Raw genomic sequence first — 21968 nt, 5'->3', positions numbered from 1 at the left:
TATCATATAAAATACAAAAATTAGACATTTTATGATCAACTATGTACTTTATTCATAATATATATATATATGAGGTACATGGAATAAAAAAGTGTGTCCACACCATGCCTGCGAAACGTCACTATGGGAGTGGACAGGTCCAGTCCACACAGTTTATCTACAGTTTAGAACAACCAGTTTCTCATCTACACTACATAATACACCCTTACTCAGATAAATGACCCAACAATTTTCTTGAGGAAAAAATTTTTTCCATAAATTCTATAGTTCTCTACCAAAGAATGTAGGAAAGTTGGTCAAAACCACTTTCCTTCTTCCCGACAAAAAAGTGAGGCACACAACCAAGGGGGCTATTACTGAATGTTTGTACCAGCTATTCAATACAGGTCTTGGGAGAGGTGGGCTGGATATAAAGGCTTAGTTTGGAAATAATACAAATGCAAATATATACACTACAAATATATACAAAATAATACAAAATATAAGATTTTACATTCTACAAATTTTCATTTGTACTCCTTCCAAACTAGGCCAAAAGTGCAATTTGGGCGGGCAACATTTTTTAAAATTTGAAAGGAGCATAAAGGCATAAAGTATTCAAATTTTGTACCATTATTCAAAGTACCAATACATATGGTGCCATATTGTATGATATGTATCGGTTTTTTGATAGCATGAAATGAATTAGAGGAATTCCACATTTCCAAACCTTAATATCTTTCCTGGTTTCTTTTCTTATAATAAGGTAACACATGAAACATTAAAATCAGGATGCATTAACGCTTTGAATCACTAGATAAGGTTGTTCAATATCAAGCGTGTCAATACTTTGAACCATGTTGTACGCAATGTCTATGTTGGGGTGCAACTGGTGGGCCCAATATGAGCCTGAATCAATCCATCCCGAATTTTACATGGGCTGGGTTGGATTTTCAGTCCTTGGGTTCAAGAATTCAGTTGTTGTTGTTTTTGTTTTGTTTTGTTTTTTTTTTTTTTTTTTTTTTTTTTTTTTTTTTTTTTTTTTATACTTTTTGGATTAGGTCCGGGCCTAGCTCTTAGGTAATCTGAACTCAGATCAAGCCAGAGCCCAATCCCAACCTGAGCCCAATCCAACTATACACTTCATACATGCATTATACATATATAGAATTGCATTTACAGATATACATACATATACATCTACATACTTGCATTAATGCATACAAACATGTATAATTATGGAGTGGGTTCATTGAACAACCTGAGCCCAGCCCAGGCAAGAACCTAACCCAAGTGCATTAAATTACAATATGAGTTTGGATCTCCTACCCATGCCTCACTACAGTGAGAGATATTCCCAATATATAGTTGTAATGTCATGTGGATAGGAGATCTGAATTCTTACAATAGGGGGTTGGGTTTGAGTTGAAAAGGTTGAGCTTGGTCAGGCTTGAGCCTTAGGCCGATATCTTAGGATTGGGCCTAGGTTGACCATAAACCCAGCCCAACCCGCCCAATTTGCACCCCCTATGTCTATGATTTTTGTTTAGTTGTTGTGGTTGCTGTTTTAGTTTGACGTTTTTACTTTTTTTTTTTTAGGAAATCTTTTTGGCTCAGTTTGAAAAGAGTACAAATAAAATTATATACAGTACAAATACATACAAAATACAATGTTTTACACTTCAGATAATTGTATTTGCACTCCTAAGAACTTGATTGTTGAGCAGTGACAACTTGAAATAAAAATTTCCTTATGTGAGATTGCAAGATTTAAGACCTTCCCTCCCCTAAAAGATGACATTACTAATTAGTCCTTATTTAGAAAAGGCATTAGATGAATGATTCAAGAAAATGAGATGTTTGAAGAGGAAGCAATGTGGTCAGAGACAGGAAGCAATAGATATGGATATTGAGAGAGTGGAAAAGGTGACACTAGGATTTATGTAATCTACCCTAAACATTGAACAACACTATCACTGTATCACATTAACATGTAACTGAAAATTTTGGTACATTTTTCTCAGTTTTAACATGTCATATATCTAAATGAACAAATAACACATTTCTAAGGGGTTATTTGGTAAGCCTTTTTTGAAAGATCTTCTGAAAGATCTGACAATTAAAAGACTATGAATTTTTGCATTAAGATCTTAGCAGCTTGAAGACCATTTGGTTAAGGTGCATATTTTCACATGTCTTTCCGTGCAAAGACAAGTTGAAAAAAAGGCAAAAAGCTTCATTTGGAGATTCTCAAAAATAGTTAAATTGGGTTTCCCGTGTCTTTTCAAGGCTGCGACTTTCAGTGGCCAGATCTTTTCTCAATCAAACAGAAAAAGACCAAAATGTGAGCTGTAGAACTTCTAAAAAACCAACAACCTGTGCAAAAAAACATACCAAATAGAGCCTAAGCCAAGAATAACATGAAAGAGGTGGATTGTGATCTTCACCTTCAGCTCCACTGAAACCCTTGTTCAAGTACCATTGCCTCCACAAAAAGGCTCTCAGGTATAGGTGCCTTTGACCAATCCGAACACAAAAGTTAAACCACACATATACAAAAACATGAATAATAATAGAGCAAATGATGAAGAAACTATTCATTATCTCTTTCTCTTGTTCAGTTTAAATCATAGAAAACGGGAAGATAATTTTTGTAGTGTTTACTTTGGAGGATAGCATAGACTAAGATGGATCTTATCGTTTCCTTTCTAAGAGAAGCACTACTAGGGTCCAATGAGAGAAGATCAGCCTCTGCAACTGAACAAAAACTAGTTTTCTCCTCTTACATACATGAAACGTGTGTAAAAATAGATGGAACCCCTTTGTTTTTTAGGGATTTTGAATTGGGTGAAATGGCTAATACCTCATTGAAATAAATATTAAGAATTGGAATCCCATCATTTTCAGTTTCAATAGCTCCTGTGGGATTTAAAACGACGCAAATGGGGGGAATCAAAGAAAACAATATATGGAAGTTGACCACCGGCTTCAACGAACCCCTAAGAAGAGCTCCATATAAAAAAATATTCTATCTTCAAGTAAGAGGTTTACACCTGTGAACGAACAGAGTAGAAAACTGAATGGTTTTGAGATTTCTAGATTTTTGGGAAAAAGATCAAACAAAACATGTGAAATTTTTTTCTTTCGAAAGGAGTAGTTAGAGGCCCCAGATGTTATCTCGGGTAGGCATTCCAACACTCAAGTCAATAGGAGGTGATGGATGGCTGGGCTGAGCTATAAGGAGGTTGGTCCATGTTGTCTGGGTCAAGGAGGATGAGGCCGGCCCCGCTGCCTTGTCGATTCGATGAGCCATCCACGTGTGGAGTCCATACTTGTGGCAGCGTGACTAGATCCTCGGAAGTGAACGTACACTCGGCAATGAAGTCCACCAGAGACTGGGCCTTGATTGCGGGGCGGGGTGCATACTTGATGTCGAACTCACTTAGCTCTACGCTCTACTTAATTAGGTGGTCGGATGCTTCCAGCCTTTGGAAGACCTGCTTGAGGGGCTGGTCAATGAGTACTCGGATACTGTGGGCCTAGAAGTATGGCCTGAGCTTTTTGGCCAAGGTAACCAGTACCAGGGCCATTTTTTCCAAGTTGGAGTACCGGGTTTTCGCGGTGCTGAGAACTTTTCTAGTGTAGTAAATCGACCTCTATACCCGATCTTCCTCTTTGACTAGCACCGAGTTGGCAACCTCATCCCCCGCCGAGAGGTAGAGCAGTAGCTCATCCTTGGGGCTTGGTTTGGTGATGAGAGGCGGCGAGCTCAAGTACACTTCAGTTCTCGAAAGAACTGTTCGCATTCCTCGGTCCATTGGAAGTCCTTTGGTCGCTTAAGGGCTTTGAAGAAGGGCAGGCACCGGTCCATGGATTTAGACATGAACCTACTGAGGGCGACTACTCTGCCAGTGAGTCACTACACTTCTTTGTGAGACCGAAGTGATTGCATGTCGAGGATGGCCTGTATTTTTTCTAGGTTGGTTTCAATCCCCTTCTACGCCACCATGAACCCAAGGAATTTACTGGAGCCGACCCCAAAAGCGCATTTAGTTGGGTTCAGCTTCATCTTATACTTCCTGAGGGTGTCGGAGACTTCCTTTAGGTCGGCAAGGTGGTGCTCGACCTTCTTGCTCTTCACGAGCATATTGTCGACATACATTTCCACGTTTTGGTCGAGCTAATCCTTGAATACCTCATTCACCAACTGTTGATAAGTGGTGTCAGCGTTCTTGAGGCCAAAGTGCATCACCTTGTAATAATATAGGCTGCAGTCGGTGATGAAATCTGTTTTCTCCTGGTCATCAGGGTGCATTCGGATCTGGTTGTACCCTGAGAAGGCACCCATGAAGATCAGGAGTTCATGATTTGCCATTGTGTCAATGAGTTGATTGATCCTTATTGGAGGGAAGTTATCTTTAGGGTAGACTTTGTTCAGGTAGGTGACATCAATGCATATCCTCCACTTTCCATTGGCTTTCTTCACCATCACCACGTTGGCCAGCCAGTTGGGGTATTTGACTTCTCGAATGAAGTCAGCGTCGAGCAACTTATGCACGTTGTCCGCAATCACTTGCCATTGTTTCATTGCAAAGCTCCTCTTCATCTGCTTAATAGGTCAGTAGCGAGAGTCGGCGTTTAGGCTGTGCGTGATGACTTTGGGGTCAACCCCTAGCATATCCGTTGCCGACCAGGCGAATACATCGGCGTGATCCCTCAATAGCCGCATAAACTCTTCCCGATGGTGGTCTTCTAGGAGAGAGCCAACCTAGATCGTCCTCTTGGGGTCTTCTTCATTGAGTAGCACCTAGATGAGGTCTTCGACAGGTTAACCATGCAGTGTTCTCACCTCGTCCCACAAATCATAGGCTTCGGCCATCAACATTTCTGCGGCTAGGCGTGGTCCTGATAGGAGAGCAAGTAGCACTACCGTGCAGTTCTTTGGTCTCCATGCGCTACGCCTACGCCGTATTCGGTGGGGAACTTCATGGTGAGGTGGAACGTTGAGACCGTGGCTTGTAGAGCATTAAGGGTTGCCTGCCAAGAATGGCGTTGTGGGACTAAGGGCAATGAACCACAATGAAGTCCACCATGGCCGTTGCAATGATGTCGCCATCTCCGATCAAGAGGGGAAGAGTTATCCTTCCAATGGGCAAGAGGGACTCCCCCAAGAAGCCCATTAGGGGAGTGTTGATGGGGGTGGGGCACTTTTTGTCTATGCCAAGCTTCTCGAATGCATCCTCGAAGAGCACATCAATGGAGCTACTCATATCAACCATAATTCGCCACATATCAAAATTGGAAACCTCGGCTGTGATTACCAAGGCGTCGTCATGCAGGGTTTGAACCCATTGGAGATCATCGTTGGTAAAGGTGATAGATTGGTCACACTTCTTCTTGTGCCCCCGGTTGTCGATTTCGCACAGCTGCGCATACTTCTTGCACCTCGAACTACACTCTCCTCCTACGACGATTCCTCCTGATATGATGTGGATCACTCCAGTAGGAGAGGCTTGAGGTGGTGGCCGAGCATTATCCGCGTGCTGTTCTTTCGGCTTCTCGCTTTTGGCGACGAACCCATCAAGGTACCCGCACTTGATCAGGTTTTCGATGTGGTTGCGCAAGTCAAAGTAATTCTCTATGTCATGGCCGTGGTCTCTATGGAACTCGCAATATTTGTTGCAGTTCCTCTTGTTGCCTTGCATTTCCATCTTTTTGGGTCAACGAATGTAATTGCGGTCACGGATTTGCATAAGGACTTTAGACCGTGGTGCATTGAGCGGCGTGAAGTTCCGATAGGTCGGCGACGGTGTTCGTGGTCTATGATTGGGTTGGAGATCCTACCTCTTATGGTTCTGATCTGATTTTTCTGAGGTTTTCCTCTTTTTGTCGGGCCTTTCTTCCTCGTCCTGCATCTGTGCCTGTGCTTCTTCCGCATTGATATATTTCTAGACATGAATCATTAGGTCAGCTAGTGTCTGCGGGAGGTGCTTGGAGATGGAGAAGTTGAATGGTGAGGAGTGGAGTCCATGTTGGATGGCTGTGACAACCACAGATTGGTTCAGCTTTCAGACCTGTGGTGCTTCAGTGTTGAACCTCGCTAGGTAGTCTCTAAGAGATTCGTTTTTCCTCTGCCGCACCTGCATGAAGCTAGCCGAGGTTTTCCATTGCTTCTGGATTGCTGTAAATTGTGCCTGGAACTGAGTCTCTAGCTGACTCCATGATGCTATGGAGTGCAGGGTGAGTGAGGAGTACTGAGTCAGGGCTGGGCCTTTGAGTGTGGCCACGAGAGTCTTACACATCAGGTCCTCAGATGAATCGTGCAACATCAATTGAGCTTTTAGGGCATCGATGTGGTCGGTAGGGTCAGTGTTCCCATCGTATTTGTCGAGCTGGGGTGCCCACCATCTTGTGGGAGGCACCTCGTCCATGATCTCTTGGATGAATGGTGGTTCTTGGACAAGCTGAGTAATGGGTTGCACGAGTTGATCTATGGTCGGCGCCGTGCTCCTCTAAACTTGACTGTGCTCCAACTCTTCTAGGCATTGTCAGAGTTTCTAGATTTCGGGATCCCTATGGACTGGAGCCACGGTGTGTGTTGCCCTTTCTTTCTTGGGGTGTGCAAGGCGGTCCTTCATAGAGTTGGATTCGGCAACGGAGACCATGCGAGGCGGCATCCGTCTACCGAGCCTTTCTTTGGTGGGGATCCGCGTTGTCTGGTGTGTCCTGCTGTGGTTGCCAGGCTCACGAGAGCGGATGGAGGGAGCGGACTTTCTTGCTATGTCTTGCCTTTCTTGATTAGACCGCACCGCCCCTTGTCAGCTCGACGCGGTTTGGGGTCCTCAAGGCAAGGATCATCCTTCATGCGCATCGGGGTGAGAGGTGGGACGCCTGGAATTGTGCAGGATGGACTATGGTTGGGTTTTGTTGAGTTTCTTGGTGTGGAGAATTATGGCAGCGAGATACCCGAGATGGGGATCGACCTGTTGATCACTTAGAATGTTTCCTCGGCATCTTGATTGCTTCCTTGATTGCATGGTGAGAGAGATTTTAGGAAGGATTTTTGTGCATTTTCCACAAACGGCGCCAGTCTGATGCTGCTCAATCTGAGGTGGTGCACGAATTGAGGAGAGCAATCAGATAGTCCTTGCCAATGGGGTGGTGCCAAGCTATAAGGACGAGGTTGCGCTTCAAGACCTAGGATCAAGAAAGGAGAAGTCAGAGGCTCGAGGTGTTATCCCCGGATAGGCACTCCGACGCTCAAGTTAGTAGGAGGTGATGGATGGCCGGACCGAGCTATAAGGAAGCTGATCCAAGCAGAGTAATAGTATGGGTATTAGAAGTTGGAATCCCTTACCTTGAGCATGAAATGCCTTTTTATAGTCGAAGATCTGTGTCTTGGTCGGATTGGGTTTCCGGGGTTGTCGGGATGAGGTTAGCTACCGAGGTATTCAGGATAGAGTCCTATTCCCCGGCGGGGTCGTCTTCCTTACTCCTCTTTATCCGTAGTTATGCTCATCCGTGTGACGTGTAGCTGACGTGGCTGAAAGGATAAGATGGGGGGCCACAGTAATAGTGTAGCCCAGCCTAGGCCGCAAAATCCATGTATGGCGCAGAACTGGCTAAGCTATGCCGACGTGGCCGGGCTGATCGGGCGATGCCTGAGCGGCCACATGTCTCTCTGGACCAGCTTAGCCATGACCTGAACAATATTTATATAAATTTACTAAATGTGTATACGTTAAAAAATAGTTAACTTTAACATTTATACATGAATCCAATATATTGAATTATGGGTTGGATTCGGATTTTAAGTTTTGGTATCAGATGTAGACCTGTTCATGGGTCGGGCCGGGCCCGGACGGGCTTGAACAAGCTTTTTGGCCCGTGGGGCAAAAAGCCCGACCCGCATAAAATTCGAGTTGGGCTCGGGCTTTGCCAAAATAGCCTAGCCCAAGCCCGACCTGACCCGACCTATAGTTAAACCTAAGTAAAAACCCTATGTGATGTTCATTTGAATAAATTTTTTGATTTAAGAAGGTTGTTGATTCACTTGTAGGCCCATTGTTCATTTAAATAGGGGAAAAAACATCTGAATTAAAATAGATAATGTCCATTTGAATAGGGAAAAATTTGAATATATTTTATTAGGTCGGGCTTCGGGCTCGGGCTCGGGCTTCGGGCTTTTTATCAGGGCCAGGCTCGGGCCCAAGTTGTAGGCCCGTTGGTCAGGCCGGGCTCGGGCTCGGATGTAACATTTTTCTATTAATAAAGAGTAAAAGCCCGGCCTAGCCCGACCCATGAACATGTCTAATCGGATGTGGTTGGACATTTCAAATTTGACCATATAAAACTCTATTCTCAAACCTTATACTTCTAGATCTTGTGAGGGGTAGATTGGATGTAGGGGAGTCAATGGTATTCGAAAATCCAATTTTGAATTCGATATTCGGCATAATCAAATTGAATTCGGATAATTCGAATATCTAATCGGTCAAATTCGGATATCCTATTCTTACTGAATAGTTAATCGGATTCAAATTCGGATATGACCTGATCCGATTCAATAAATATCCAAATTCAACCATTTATTTTATTCTTATATATAATAGTTAAGTTATATAAATAATTTATATATTGATATACTTTATATCAATAAAACATTTATTTTATATATTTATTAATTATCTAAAATAATTAATTAACCTAATTCAAATCGAATTGAATATTCGAATATTTAATCGGATTCAAATTCATATATTAATTTTCAATGTCCATCAGATATCGAATCAAATTTAGATATTAAATTTTCTAATCAGATTCAAATTCAGATATTACCTGATCTAATTCGAATTAGATCCGTTTAAACCCCTAATTGGATGCGTACCTAAAATTTAAATGCTTTTTTCATATTTTTTTTTGCTATTCTCAGGCCAACTCAAAATTCATATTCTCTTATTTATCGGTTCAAGATTTTACCATTACATTAAGCAATGACCCTTCAAGAGAGCTAATATCCTTTTCAGAAAATAAGTTCATGCAAATTAGGAATAATGTTGTATTTCCTACAATTAGTATCTACTTTTTGAAAAAAAGGACAATCACCCAACACATCCATTTCACGTGCAACCAATGTTTAGAGAACCATATGGGAAGATGAACCAGTGTTGTCTCAGGTCAGCGGTTCAACTGCTCAGCTCGAATTAGTCGGGTTCGCATCCGCTCCCCACAAAACTTTGCTCCCCAAAAACGTCCCACGCGCTGTGAGTACGTCGCGTGTCTTCCTATACCGATAGATTTATTTACCGGAGGTAAGTTTTTCTCATTTTTTATGTTTTTTTGGTTTTTTTTTCTCATTTTTGCCGGAGTGAGAGCCCCCTTCTTCCGCCGGGTCGACGCCAACAAGTTAGAACCGCTGCAACATCTGCAACTCTGTCTCTTCCATTGACCAAAACCAAAAATCTACCCATGTTGGTAAAATCTCCCAAATTTCAGTTGTAAACCAAAACAAAACCAACCAACAAATTCAAGATGTGGCTACTACAAAACGAAACGGAACCCATAACCTCAGTCCCTCAGAAAAATAACAAATTTTCATGTTTAGCAGCAGAACCGTTTCCTTAATAACAAAGGGTGAAAAACTGAAAGAACACTCGCCAAAAAAATATAATAAATAAAAGGATAAAAGCAAGGGTTCCATTTAATGCAACTGTGATGGATGAAAAATAAGTAGCACACAACGAAGCATACAGAATCACCAAAAAGAAACCATTTTGTAGACAGTCGATGCAGTTACCTGCAACTGTGACCGGAGAATTATCATCTTTGGATTTAACCTGATTATTGCCCTTGGGAATCAAGCTCTCCTGCACCCTCTGACAGAGAAAGCAAGCCATTTGGACGATTCTAACAGCAACATTCAATTCTGTTGAATATTCCTCTATTTCAGAGGATATAATCCCCAACTTTTCGTCCTCCATGATCGATGGAGAAGTTCCTGAAAGAGAAGCAGCGTTTTCTGAGAGACCCACCTTGCTGGAAGAGGCGGCTAGGCAGCATTTACTACTGGATAATAGCAGAACGCCTACATGCTTAGATGTGAGATTCTTTCTTCTCACTACCAAATTATGTGGGAGTTGTGTTGCGTGGCTTGCACAGAATAACGGCATCAAAGACTGTCCTTTCAATCAATTTAAACTATCTTCGCCTACTCGAAAGAAAAATCTATTTTTTTTTTCATTGAACAACTTGGTTGTTTTTGATTGATTATGTGGGTTTTGAAGCAAGAAAAACAAACGGCAAAATGGGTTCATGAAAACTGAGGAAATGGATATAACAGGGGACCTGTAACAAGGCGTTTGAGTGGACATCTTCTTCGTCGTTTCTCACTGTCAAAAATGCTTCGCTTTCAGAATGGTCGTCGGCGTCGACCGACGGAATTCAAAGGGGTGCAATCTCCGGCGGATTTCAGTTCTGAGAGTAGAAGGTGGAAGGTTGAAGTGAGCGCGTCGACCTGCGGAACTCAAAGGGTTGAAGTGTTCTGAAAAGAGAAAGATGACCTTTTGGGCGAGAGGAAACACGGTTAGCTCCGCACGAGTCCCTCTTATCCGTGTGTAAGAAGACACGCGGCTCACTCACGCGCGTGGAACGCTTTTGGGGGGCAAAGTTGTGGGGGCGGATGCGAACCCGAATTAGTCAACCCATGACATCATGGTATATAATATTTATAATATATAATTCTATTTTGCTATAACGCATACGTTTGGTTTTAATTTTAATTTTTATATTAAAAGTTAATATTTGTGGCAAAATGGCATTTTTGGCAGAAACAGGGGGCCAAGGCGCCAAATCAATAAGACAATTGAGTGCATAATTATGGCCTTTTGAAGTAACTAAAAAAGATAAAATCCAAATGGGTTTTTGAAGCTGGGACTGGTTCATCAGTTCTCCAGTTGGATTGACTAATTGTCCGGTTTTTATCACCCCCGGTTTTAGGGCATGATCAAACCGCCTGATGGTCCGGTTCATGATTTTTTTTCCAATTGGACCAACGGTAAAAAATTATAAAGTAGCATATTTTTGAAATCATTTATTTATTTTCATTTTATAAACTTAAACCTGTGTTTGATTCGATAGAAAATAAAGGAGAGAGAAAATTCTTTTCACAAAATTTTCTCTACCTTTTTCTTTCAAACCATACACAGCCTTAAGCTCATCTTGGCACGACATATGCTGGAATTATCAACCCAAGTCAAGATGGTTTGGAAAACCCTGCCAATATTTCATTATTTAAAATCTTCTACCTTCTTCTTTGAAGCCGTAAAACCAAAATGAAATGATTTCATTGGACGGATGCAAACAAGCCTACGAATTGCACTTTTAAAGCCCACGGGCTCTTGTAGTGATTCCCAAGCCCAGCAAAAAGCCAAAAACTGCTGAGACCTGCGACTGCGAGCCCATACAAACGCACATCTGGTCCATTTTGGTGCGCCAAAAGACTCCCTCCCGGGTGTGAGAGTTTTTTATTTATGAAAGTCCCTACGTCGTGGATCTCTCTCTCTCTCTCTCAATCATTTCCGACGAGGAACGCCATTTCGAATTGGAGGCAGCATTTGAGAAGCCGTTCGAAGACGGTATTACGATCTATCCTCCTCCCTCGCTTTCTATTATTCACGAAGATTCAATTTCCAATTTTCATTTTATCTTTTAATACTGATTTCGCTTTCAAGGAGAACATAGGATGCCTTGATTCTAGGGTTTCATTATCATTTCATTTTTCCCCATGCAATCAACATCCATTTTCCGTGGTGTTTCTGCTAGATCTTAGATGCTGTCGAGATCCAACTTTTAGAAGATTAAAATTTTAATTTTTGTCTTCATTTTAAGCTTGGAGAGGAACAAATTGTTGATTTGAGGAAATAACTCGATCGTTGGTTAGGATCTCGTCATTGTTTGCTTAGATTTTTCTTCCAATCTGTTGTCAAGTTTCTTTTCTATTTGTATTCCTTGAAATTCTAGGAGTTTTCTGTTGTTTGATTGGAAGTTTTTAATTCCAGAACTCACTATATGGGCTGATTTGTAACTAAATTAGGATCTGCGCTAAAGAAAGAGTGTTCTTTTTCCGTTTCATTTTTGTTTCTTCATTCGTTCTGTTTATTTAGGACCTTATCCAAAATCATCCCAGCAGCCAGCAGCTGCCCTGAATAAGTTCGTAGAGATACAATGGCTATGATCGACGAGCCGCTGTATCCAATTGCTGTTCTGATAGATGAGCTGAAAAATGAAGACATTCAGCTGCGGTTGAACTCCATCCGTAGGCTCTCCACAATTGCTCGCGCGCTTGGCGAAGAGAGAACGCGAAAGGAATTGATTCCTTTTCTCAGTGAGAACAATGATGATGATGATGAAGTACTTCTCGCCATGGCAGAGGAGCTGGGGGTATTTGTTCCATATGTAGGGGGAGTTGAATATGCAAATATCTTGCTCCCTCCACTGGAGACTCTTTGCACAGTTGAGGAAACTTGTGTGAGGGACAAAGCTGTGGAGTCATTGTGTCGAATTGGAGCTCAGATGAAGGAGAGTGATTTGGTTGAATGGTTTATTCCTCTGGTAAAGGTAATGTGGTTGATTTATGTTTGTGTTTGAATTTGGTTGTTGCTTGCTTCTTACTTATTCTGTTTTTGAGTGGTAACCACAGAGAATATTTAACCACATAAAATGTTAAACTTTGGGTTTTTGGGATACTTATTTACTCATATGGAGTCTTTTTTTTTTTTTTTTGGAAAAGTCAACCATTTTGTTCTTTATTGTCCATGGTTTCAAGAGCAACCTTTCTGACTGGGACACAATGTTGATCTACAGTGCAGATTTATTATTCCATGATACTGTTTTATCTCAATATCATGTTACTTTGAAGGTTTATGTATGATAGGACACACACGAAAAAAAAATCAATGAGTGTTTTTCAATCATTTTAGAAAAAATTGAGTTGGTTTTCAATCATTTCAATAAAATGTATATCATTGCAGACTTAGTACAACTGTCACCTTCATAAGCAAGGTGACCCCTCAACATAAATTACAAAAACGCACAAAAAAAGGTTCTCCCTACTAACTCCTCGCTTTTCTAAAGTATCGGCCATTGCATTGGCTGATCTCCTAGTCCATTTAAAACAGACTTCAAGTTCCCTTTTTAGTTGCATAATTTCCCTTACAGGTTGTCTAAGGGACCAGGTGCCCGAACTATTTGTTTGTGCCCAGCCTATTACCAATTTCGAATCTCCCTCCATTTCCAACTGCTGGAAACCCAGTTGTTTAGCCAGTTTGAGCCCCTGTAGGAGTGCCAAAACTTCTCTGTTTTCTATCTAAAGATTTATGGGCAACATTTTCTAACTGATACGTGTTGGTGATTTTAAGTGTAAACTATGTTATCTCATATTGCTTTTATATCACAATGTAATGCTTGTCTGAAGGTCTATGCATGTTGGGACCAAAAAATGGAAAAAAGTTATGGGTGGCTTTTCCGTCGGTTGAAAAATGTATATAAATTCTTTTTTTGATTGCTTTGCATATAAATTCTTTTGAGTCGTCAAAAATAAATTGTTTCACATGAAAACCAGTTTTCATTATTGTTCAATTGTTCCACTTATTTCCTTTTGGATTAGTATTTCTGAGTTCCTCAAAAATTCAATTTATTTAATACATGTTGTCATTTGGTTTTATTTATTTTCATCAAAATCCTACTATTGCTTCAGTTACTGGTGATTTCCCCTAAGCTTTATTAAAAAGTTGTCAAATACATTGTTCTTGTTTCTATCTTCATCTTATGACTGTTATTTATTTTGACATGTCATAAAAACCTACTTTCAGAGACTGGCAGCTGGTGAATGGTTTACAGCTCGAGTTTCCTCTTGTGGATTGTTTCATATTGCCTATCCAAGTGCCCCAGAGATGTTGAAAACAGAACTACGATCAATATACAGTCAACTGTGTCAAGATGATATGCCAATGGTGAGAAGATCTGCTGCATCGAACCTGGGAAAGTTTGCTGCTACAGTTGAGCCTACCCATCTGAAGACAGATATCATGTCAATATTTGAGGATCTTACACAGGATGGTACATTGCTCTTTGTTGTATAGTTGTTTAATGATGGTGAATTTGTCATTTCCCAATTGGTTTCTATCAAATTTAGTGCATATAAATACTTAATAATTTATATTGTCATGTTTTAAGCTCATCAAAGAAAACTTAAAAAGAAGTAATTTTCATGTTTTCTGCATTTGTACTCATTTATGCTTGTTTTGGAAGGTATAGATGTTGTTTTTTTACATACATAGACTGGGGGATCAAACAAGTGACCAATCTAGTTTTGGAGGATCCTTAGGTATCAAAATAGCAAGGTGAGACTAGGTCACAAGATAGTTGTACCACCTTGTTGCTTAAGCACTTAGGTGCCAGTTAGGTGGTAGTTAATGAATTCGTCTTTTTTAACATTTAATGGAATTAGAATAAGAACATGCCTGGTTTGAGGAGGCTCTATAGTTGTCTTTTGGATCTAACATAGGCTTCAGTTAGTGTCATTATTTCTTGGCCTATGCAATTGTGCCTGTTCACCCCTTGTTTGGCTAGAGCATTGGCCTAACTCTTTGCTCCCCTTCAATCCATTGGAATTGAGCTCTCAAATTCTGCAATGACATTCTTACTTCACTTATGACATGTCTATTACTGCCATTGCCCTGGGCTGTTATATGCTAGGCAGCTTAAAATGACCCGGGAGTTTTCTGCAATGATTTCTATAAACCAGAATGTTCCCCCAGCTTTAAACCTTGGTGTACAGTAAGCAGTTGAGCCCTGAAAATGTGAGAATTAAGAATTTAAGACCCTAACATGGACTTGTTTGGGCTTGCCTCAAGGGGCGTGGTACAAAAGCGGCTCGTAGAATAAGGAACACAATATGTTTTACATCACATTAGCTACTTGAAGTAATGCAACTGAGGAAAAAAAGAGATTGTGGGTTTTACATGCTTGAAAATGCTTTATATGTTTGATTTTATTTTTAAATTTTCATTTGAATATGCTTTATGTGTTATGCTTATATTTTTTTATTAATATTTTTTGTTTTTCTTTTGAAGTTTTGACCTTTTTTTTTTTAATTTTTAGCAATTTTTTTTTTAAATTTGCACCTTGCTTCAAAAAGTTGGGTGCCTTGCCTTGCGCCTCGGGAGCAAATTGACCCTTGCACTTTTTTTGTGCCTTGTGCTTTTAAAACACTTTGGAGCTTTCCAAGAGGAAGATATTGCTCTCCTTGCTGCACTAGAGTTTGCTATACAAAGCCATCCCTTTATTATGTCCCCTATGGACAAGGGAGCAAAGCTAGGCAGTCATAACCCAGTGAGGCACCTTTAGAAATATGTTTTCTATTACAGCTTCCTTTGTTTGGGATTCTTCCCTGAATATTCTCCCATTTAATCTCATTTACCTGTTGTTTGTTACTAGGATTCTGGCTAGGTTTATCTGTAGTTATCCTGTCAGTGGCCGCCCCTCTTTCTAATTTCCTTGCAAGGGCTTGCTTTGAAGATTTGTTAGGAAACAAATTAGAATGCCAAGGAGATTTGTTCCAACTTTCAATTAATCAAGAAGACCTCCAGTACTGTATGGTCCGATAATCTATCTGACTATCTTAGAGCATAAACATGTGAAGGGAGATTCAGTTATTGACATCAAACTGGAGAAGTGAAATGAATGGCATTCAGCTTGAAAAGCTCGTTCAAGTGGGTAAAGTGATTGCAAACTCTGTGGCTGATGGATTGGCAAGGGGAGAGTGGGGAAAACAGTTCTATTGGGCAGCTAACAGTCTGATTGATGGTGTTTTTGTTATATATAGTAGTTCTGGTTGTGTTATTTTTTGTCAGTGACTATCACTGTGTTTTCCTCATCTGCTTCCCTAATAAAGTTTCTTTGGCTGTGCTCAGTTTTTTCAGAACACAATACTGTTTTTGGCACTGGGTCAAGGGTCGAACAGTCTGATCATCTGAAATGACTTTCTTACTTGCTCAAATAAAATACACAAAAAATAAAAAATAGAAAACAAATTTAGATTAAATTTTAAAGCTACTTTATATCAAAATAAGCTGAAAACAATAAATATTATGAGTTATAATATATTCTTAATATATTTGAAGTAGGTTTTTTAAGAACCGTAGCATCCTAAAAATCATTTGAGGTGCAGGTTCCCGGTTCTGGTGCTCCTACTGCCTAGTCCAGTCTGGTTCTGACAATATTGGTTGTGTTAATTGTTCCCAAAAAAGTGACTGTTAATTTTCTAAGAAAAATTAGGGGTGCAAATTGGGTACTGAGCTTGAAGAATTTACATAGCATAGCCTGGGCCCATTCAAATTTTGGCAAATGGTCAAACCCAGCCTGTCCAAGTTGCAACCCTACCAAAAATTCCCTGTGTATAAAATTCTATCAACTTAACCATTGCTTTGCATTTTAATTTTACCATTATACTTGTGAAGCATGCTCTTTTTATTTTTTGTCAAGATACTAATATTAGAACCTTGGAATTTTACTTCCTTTCAGATCAAGATTCTGTTCGGCTATTGGCTGTTGAGGGTTGTGCAGCACTTGGGAAGTTATTGGAACCTCAGGACTGTGTAGCTCATATCCTCCCTGTCATTGTTAATTTCTCTCAGGTACATTTGTCACAAGTGCAGATGATTTGATCTTATTGTACTGGGCAATATTTTTGTCTCCTCCTCTCTCCCCCCAGTTAGCATATGAAGGATGCCCTCTGGAATAAGTAATTTTACAGATAATTAGTAAAAAACTTGTTTCTATGCCCTGGTTAAGACCTTCTCATGTTTTTGAGAATCTTGACTTGTTCATGTCTGACGAATTTGTAGTCCTTGTTCTTGTGTATGCCATAATAGTAGGTCACACACTACTTACAATGCCATGCAATATTATCCCTGAAGTGAAGGACCGGGCTTCAAGATGTACTAGCAATAAGTCATATAGAGGTCCAGTTCACATTAGTTCATAACTGAATCTGCTGTGTCTACTGTTGGACCCCCAGCATACGTTTAAATAAACAGCAAAATATTAATCCATTTAAGTTTGAATGATTTTTATTTGCTTTTCTTGTAGTTAAGTACTTACCTGGATAATACCCCTTTTTAGTTGTTGATTGGAGCTATGACTAAAATGACTTCTTCTGTTGGCTATTTAATTGCTTTCATTCTTCAATTTTGGAGCTTGAGGTTTGTCTTTGACAAACCTTGAAACCTTGATCAACTGGAAGAATTTAGAAGTGGCAACCTGTGCTTTGCTCTTTTACTTTCTCCACTTGCTTTGCTCGTTCTTTCACATTATTCTACCATGTAGGTGTATGAAGTGGTTTTTAACCTGGCAGTTTGAGAATCTATAATTTTGTTTTCCAATGTAGGTGTTCAGAGGCCGTTTGGCCTTTTCCAGTTCTATAAGAGTTTACATCTTTTTCTCACCCCACCCCCAATTTTGGATAGGATAAATCTTGGCGTGTTCGATACATGGTTGCAAATCAATTATATGAGCTTTGTGAAGCTGTGGGGCCTGAACCTACCAGGTAAAAGAGTCATTGAAAAACTACCATGCTGCCCCCTTTTTTCCAGTATTCTTGCAGTTATACTTTGTTTGTCTTTCACAACTATTAAGTATCAGTCATGTCCATATTCATTGAATCATTCATTCCTAACTGTTGCAAAATCTTTAATTTCAATTTTCTTCTGTTTATCATCATTTTCCATTTTTTTGATTCATTACATTAAACTATTGATTATTATGAATGCCTTTTAAATTTTTTCACTGACGGTGAATCTCATATTGCTTGAAGGACGGACTTGGTACCTGCATATGTTCGGTTACTTCGAGATAATGAAGCTGAAGTACGTATAGCAGCTGCAGGAAAGGTTACTAAATTTTGCCGTATCTTGAATCCACAACTTGCAATTCAACATATTTTACCCTGTGTCAAGGTACCATATACTTACATTTCCAAGGTTGTTCATTCTGTGTCATAGTTTTCAAGGTACCAGGGTAAGGCTAGGCATCAGGGGAACACCTTGTCTCCTAGTCGCTTAGGTGGGCACCTAGGGGTTGCCTAGGTGATGGATTTTTTTTTTTAAAACAATAAACATGAATCATAAGGTAGTTTCCTAGGTTCCATAGCAACTAGCAACCATCATTCCATTAATAATTATCTATAAATTTCATAAAAATTATAAACTTCATATTTAAATATAGAAAATCAACATATTCATGAGAAGAAAAGAATAATCAGAAAATATAATGGCTGAGCCCCTATTTTTGTCTTGGGAAAAGAAGAAAGGAAAAGGTGTTTTTGGACAAAATTGTAAGTTCTTCCTAGTTTATTGGTTCAGGTTTTTAAGTCTTTTGAAGGTTTGAGACAGCATATACCAACATGTGTATTGATTGAACCCCAACAAATAAGAAAAGAATAAAAAGAAATTAGTATATAAACCCACAAGATGAATATTTTTGTTTAACAATGTCCATTTTATTATTATACTTCAAAAAATTAAGAATATGGAAGTATTTCATAGCATCATGTACAATTTAACTTGGTGACTAAGCAAAGTGACCCTCCATGAGCGCCTTGTCGCCTAGGCATTGCCTTGACAATTATGTTCTGTGTAGAGCATAAAGCTTTTGTTTGTGTATGAAATCATGTTTTGAATATTATTTTTATTTTCTCTCTCCATCTCCTAACTTTGTAACTAAATAATCTTACATTTTATAGGAATTATCATCTGATTCTTCCCAGCATGTACGGTCTGCTTTAGCTTCAGTCATAATGGGAATGGCACCAATCTTGGGAAAGGTAAGGTACTGTACAGGGGTGCATGTTGCTATGCAGTCAAGAAGATTAAAGTGGTCATATAATACTTATTATGTATGCAAATATAGTAATTCTACAAAAGCATGCGAAAGAGGTCATAAATGGCTATCCCCGTCATTTTAATGGTATTTGTCTGCTTAAATTTATTGCTATTTTTTGTGATTACTCATATGTTTGGTTTTCTATTGACTTGCTGGTGGTAATGCATTGCACATGGATCATGAAATATTGCTTACTAGTGGATTATCCAACTTTTATTTTTAGAGCATTAAGAAAAACTCTTCTCATTTTTTTCCTTCTGTTTGTTGGACTTCTAACTTTTATTTGGTTGTTTGATGCAGGATGCAACAATTGAGCAACTTCTTCCAATTTTTCTTTCCCTTCTAAAAGATGAGTTCCCTGATGTACGGCTCAATATTATTAGCAAGCTTGATCAAGTGAATCAGGTTGGTCTCCCATGAGCTCAATCAAAGCCATGGTCATATTTTTAGTTGTGTAGTTGACCATTGACATATTTCATTTAATTTTCCATTTCAAAACTAATTGCATTAGGGTTCCACTATGATACTGGAAAAGCATGCTATCTGAAAAACTTATAGCCAATCAACCGGTATCATAAAAGTGATAACCAATCAATTCACTTTCATCAAACTTCATAAGCGAGTTTTGATTGGTCAAAACTGTTCTGGTATCATACCTTTCTGACATCATAGATTTACCCTTGCACTAAACTTAGAATTAAAGAAGTGCCCTTCAAAGTTTTAGGTTAGAAGATGGGGGTCTGATTCCAGATGATTAAAGTATTACTAGAAATTCTATTAGTAAATTTATCAACAAAACTTATTTCCTCTCTCTTCTGTTTTTTCTAATATTGCTGGATATTTCTTTGCAGGTGATTGGAATTGATTTGCTGTCCCAATCTTTGCTCCCAGCCATTGTTGAGCTTGCCGAAGATAGACATTGGAGGGTTCGGCTTGCAATAATAGAGTACATACCACTATTGGCAAGTCAGTTGGGTGTAGGATTTTTTGATGATAAGCTTGGTGCTCTTTGCATGCAATGGCTGGAAGACAAGGTTTGTGAAGTTCCAAATCATGGCTAATAAAAAATGGGAAACATACATGACATCTCAACTCTATCTTACCTGCTTGGTTTTGTCCTATATCCTCTACAGAGTACAGGCTAGAATTACTTTTTAGCTTCTTTAAGTATCTGAAGTTTGTTTTATTTTACTTTTGAATGTGCTTGATTGTGTTGTTTTTCTGTGATTTCTATCCTATTCCGTTTCACCTCCAAAACAAAAGATAAGCATTAGTTTCATATAGGAACAATTTCTACAAGTTTGCATTACTGCAGATTTGATTACTGACAGTCCTCTTTGCATTGGCTGACATTTGACCCTAGCTACTGCTTAATTGATCAAATGGAAATCTCTAGGATAAAGATACCTAGAAAAATCTAACCTGTTTCTGCAATAGTCATTTGTGTTCCTTTATGGGATCAAAATAAATCAAGTGTGGTTTAGTTTTCATCAGTATCTTCTTAGTTTATTATCTTGGTAACCTGTTACAGGTTTACTCAATACGTGATGCAGCAGCAAATAATTTGAAGCGTCTTGCAGAAGAATTTGGTCCAGATTGGACAATGCAACATATAATTCCACAGGTCTGAATCTTCTGCATAATAGCTGTTATCATTGTGCATTTTTCCATTCCTTTTATTTATCTATTTAATATTTTTGTGTGTATGGGGGACCATGTCAGTTATTATTATCAATATCCAATTTGGGTCCTGTATGTGATCCATTATAAGATGATAAATGAAGTATGTGATCCTTTTAAGGATAGGTGGCCTTTTGAGTCTTTCAGAAGATCAAATGACGGAAAACTCTGGGAATAATTTTGCTGACAGTTTTTTCTCCATTATTTGGTCTCTGTTCTAATATAATGTGTTATTGGTAACTGGACCAAATTATTGGTTATTTCGTGCCTCCTAAAGATTGTCTTAGATTGCTTCTGCAACTTCTGTACAATAGTATGTTGTCAGAGCTTCTGAAAAGCTTTGTGGAAACCATGGGATACTGTTGTTCAGTGTACAATGGTGCTGTCTGTGAGCTGGTTGAGAACTTAAGGACTGGTTTGAGATGTGGTTCTTTGTTTATTGATTGTCCTTTTTTTTTTCCTTTCTTGGTTCACTATTCATGAAGCAATATGTTAGCATGTCTTGGCAGGTTCTTGAGATGGCCAACAACCCACATTATTTGTACCGGATGACCATTCTTAATGCAATTTCTCTACTTGCACCCGTTATGGGCTCAGATATCACTTATTCAAAACTGTTACAAGTGGTAACCAATGCATCAAAGGACAGGTAGGCTCCATATTTCTCAAGATTTTTGGTGGAAGATTGACTGTGTTAGGGTGTTCGGCTGAGCATGTTGAACTTTATAGGGTACCAAACATCAAATTCAATGTAGCAAAGGTGTTGCAATCACTCATTCCTATAGTTGACCAGTCTGTAAGTAATTACATGGATTTTTTTTTTGATAATTAATTACATGGAATTCTTACATAAAGATGCCGTTATTACTTTGTACACAACCGCTAAATTTGGAGACTTATTTGGAATTATCTTGTGGTGTAGGTGGTGGAGCAGACAATCCGGCCTTGCTTGGTGGAGCTAAGCGAGGACCCAGATGTGGATGTTAGGTTTTTTGCCCGCCAAGCACTTCAGACAAGTGAACAAGTAATGATGTCTAGCTAGACATGCTTGTTGTTCAGGAATATTTTCCCTCTGATTTAGAAGTTCAAGCTGCATCCACATTGTCTTGAAGAAACGTGTGACTGAGCTGCTAGAAGTTCGCCACAACGGACCTTTTTTTTTTCTTTCTACTTTTATTACTTGGAGTGCTTCCATGTTTTTGTATCTATATGACTAACATGTATGAGTTTTTAGTTAGATTTCATTCAGTTCTAGTGCCATGTCAAAATTTTCCATTTATGCCTCGATAGAACTTTTACCCCAGGTTGTACTACCAACGAGAGAGACTGTTAATATTGACATCTGAGATACTGGTTCAGGTTGAATTTTT

At 39.3% G+C, this 21968-nt stretch overlaps 2 protein-coding genes and 1 long non-coding RNA gene across 5 annotated transcripts; 1 reads left to right on the top strand and 2 right to left on the bottom strand.

The window, feature by feature from the left end:
• Window positions 1-5039: 5039 nt before the first annotated feature.
• On the bottom strand, window positions 5040-5690 carry LOC148854791 (uncharacterized). The gene has a single exon (XM_088984860.1). The coding sequence runs from the start codon at window positions 5688-5690 to the stop codon at window positions 5040-5042; it is 651 nt and encodes a 216-aa protein (XP_088840986.1).
• A 3584-nt stretch (window positions 5691-9274) lies between these two features.
• On the bottom strand, window positions 9275-10459 carry LOC148854790 (uncharacterized). Of its 2 annotated transcripts, none has more exons than XR_016094959.1 (3): window positions 10324-10459; window positions 9776-9976; window positions 9275-9411 (listed from the first exon to the last, which is right to left on the bottom strand). It is a non-coding gene; the product is annotated as an uncharacterized LOC148854790 (long non-coding RNA). The 2 variants fall into 2 exon arrangements; XR_016094958.1 differs by having other exon boundaries at window positions 9279-9417.
• A 101-nt stretch (window positions 10460-10560) lies between these two features.
• LOC148854789 (uncharacterized) lies at window positions 10561-21866 on the top strand. Of its 2 annotated transcripts, XM_088941490.1 has the most exons (14): window positions 10561-10692; window positions 11297-11612; window positions 12141-12594; window positions 13848-14094; window positions 16561-16673; window positions 17505-17584; window positions 17852-17993; window positions 18779-18859; window positions 19219-19323; window positions 19770-19952; window positions 20450-20542; window positions 21108-21247; window positions 21328-21394; window positions 21521-21866. In XM_088941490.1, exons 3-14 carry the CDS (start codon window positions 12202-12204, stop codon window positions 21638-21640), a joined length of 1764 nt encoding a protein of 587 aa, XP_088797616.1. In that variant the 5' UTR covers window positions 10561-10692; window positions 11297-11612; window positions 12141-12201; the 3' UTR covers window positions 21641-21866. The 2 variants fall into 2 exon arrangements, with proteins under 2 accessions (XP_088797616.1, XP_088797618.1); XM_088941492.1 differs by lacking the exon at window positions 10561-10692 and having other exon boundaries at window positions 11484-11612; window positions 12167-12594.
• The last annotated feature ends 102 nt before the right edge of the window (window positions 21867-21968 follow it).

The sequence above is a fragment of the Nelumbo lutea genome, chromosome 4 (genome assembly GCF_056320005.1).
Source record: "Nelumbo lutea isolate HS-2025 chromosome 4, American lotus-T2T, whole genome shotgun sequence".
Lineage (NCBI taxonomy): Eukaryota > Viridiplantae > Streptophyta > Magnoliopsida > Proteales > Nelumbonaceae > Nelumbo > Nelumbo lutea.
This window is presented reverse-complemented; position numbering and strand designations above follow the sequence as displayed.

What these genes read in the sequence shown, in the direction of transcription:
- LOC148854791 (XM_088984860.1), bottom strand. Translation starts at nt 5,690, where the DNA reads ATGGAAATGCAAGGCAACAAGAGGAACTGCAACAAATATTGCGAGTTC.
- LOC148854789 (XM_088941490.1), top strand. Translation starts at nt 12,202, where the DNA reads ATGGCTATGATCGACGAGCCGCTGTATCCAATTGCTGTTCTGATAGAT. An exon ending in ATATTTTACCCTGTGTCAAG is followed by an intron (nt 17,994 to 18,778) that starts GTACCATATACT and finishes TACATTTTATAG; the next exon opens with GAATTATCATCTGATTCTTC. An exon ending in TTCCTATAGTTGACCAGTCT is followed by an intron (nt 21,395 to 21,520) that starts GTAAGTAATTAC and finishes CTTGTGGTGTAG; the next exon opens with GTGGTGGAGCAGACAATCCG.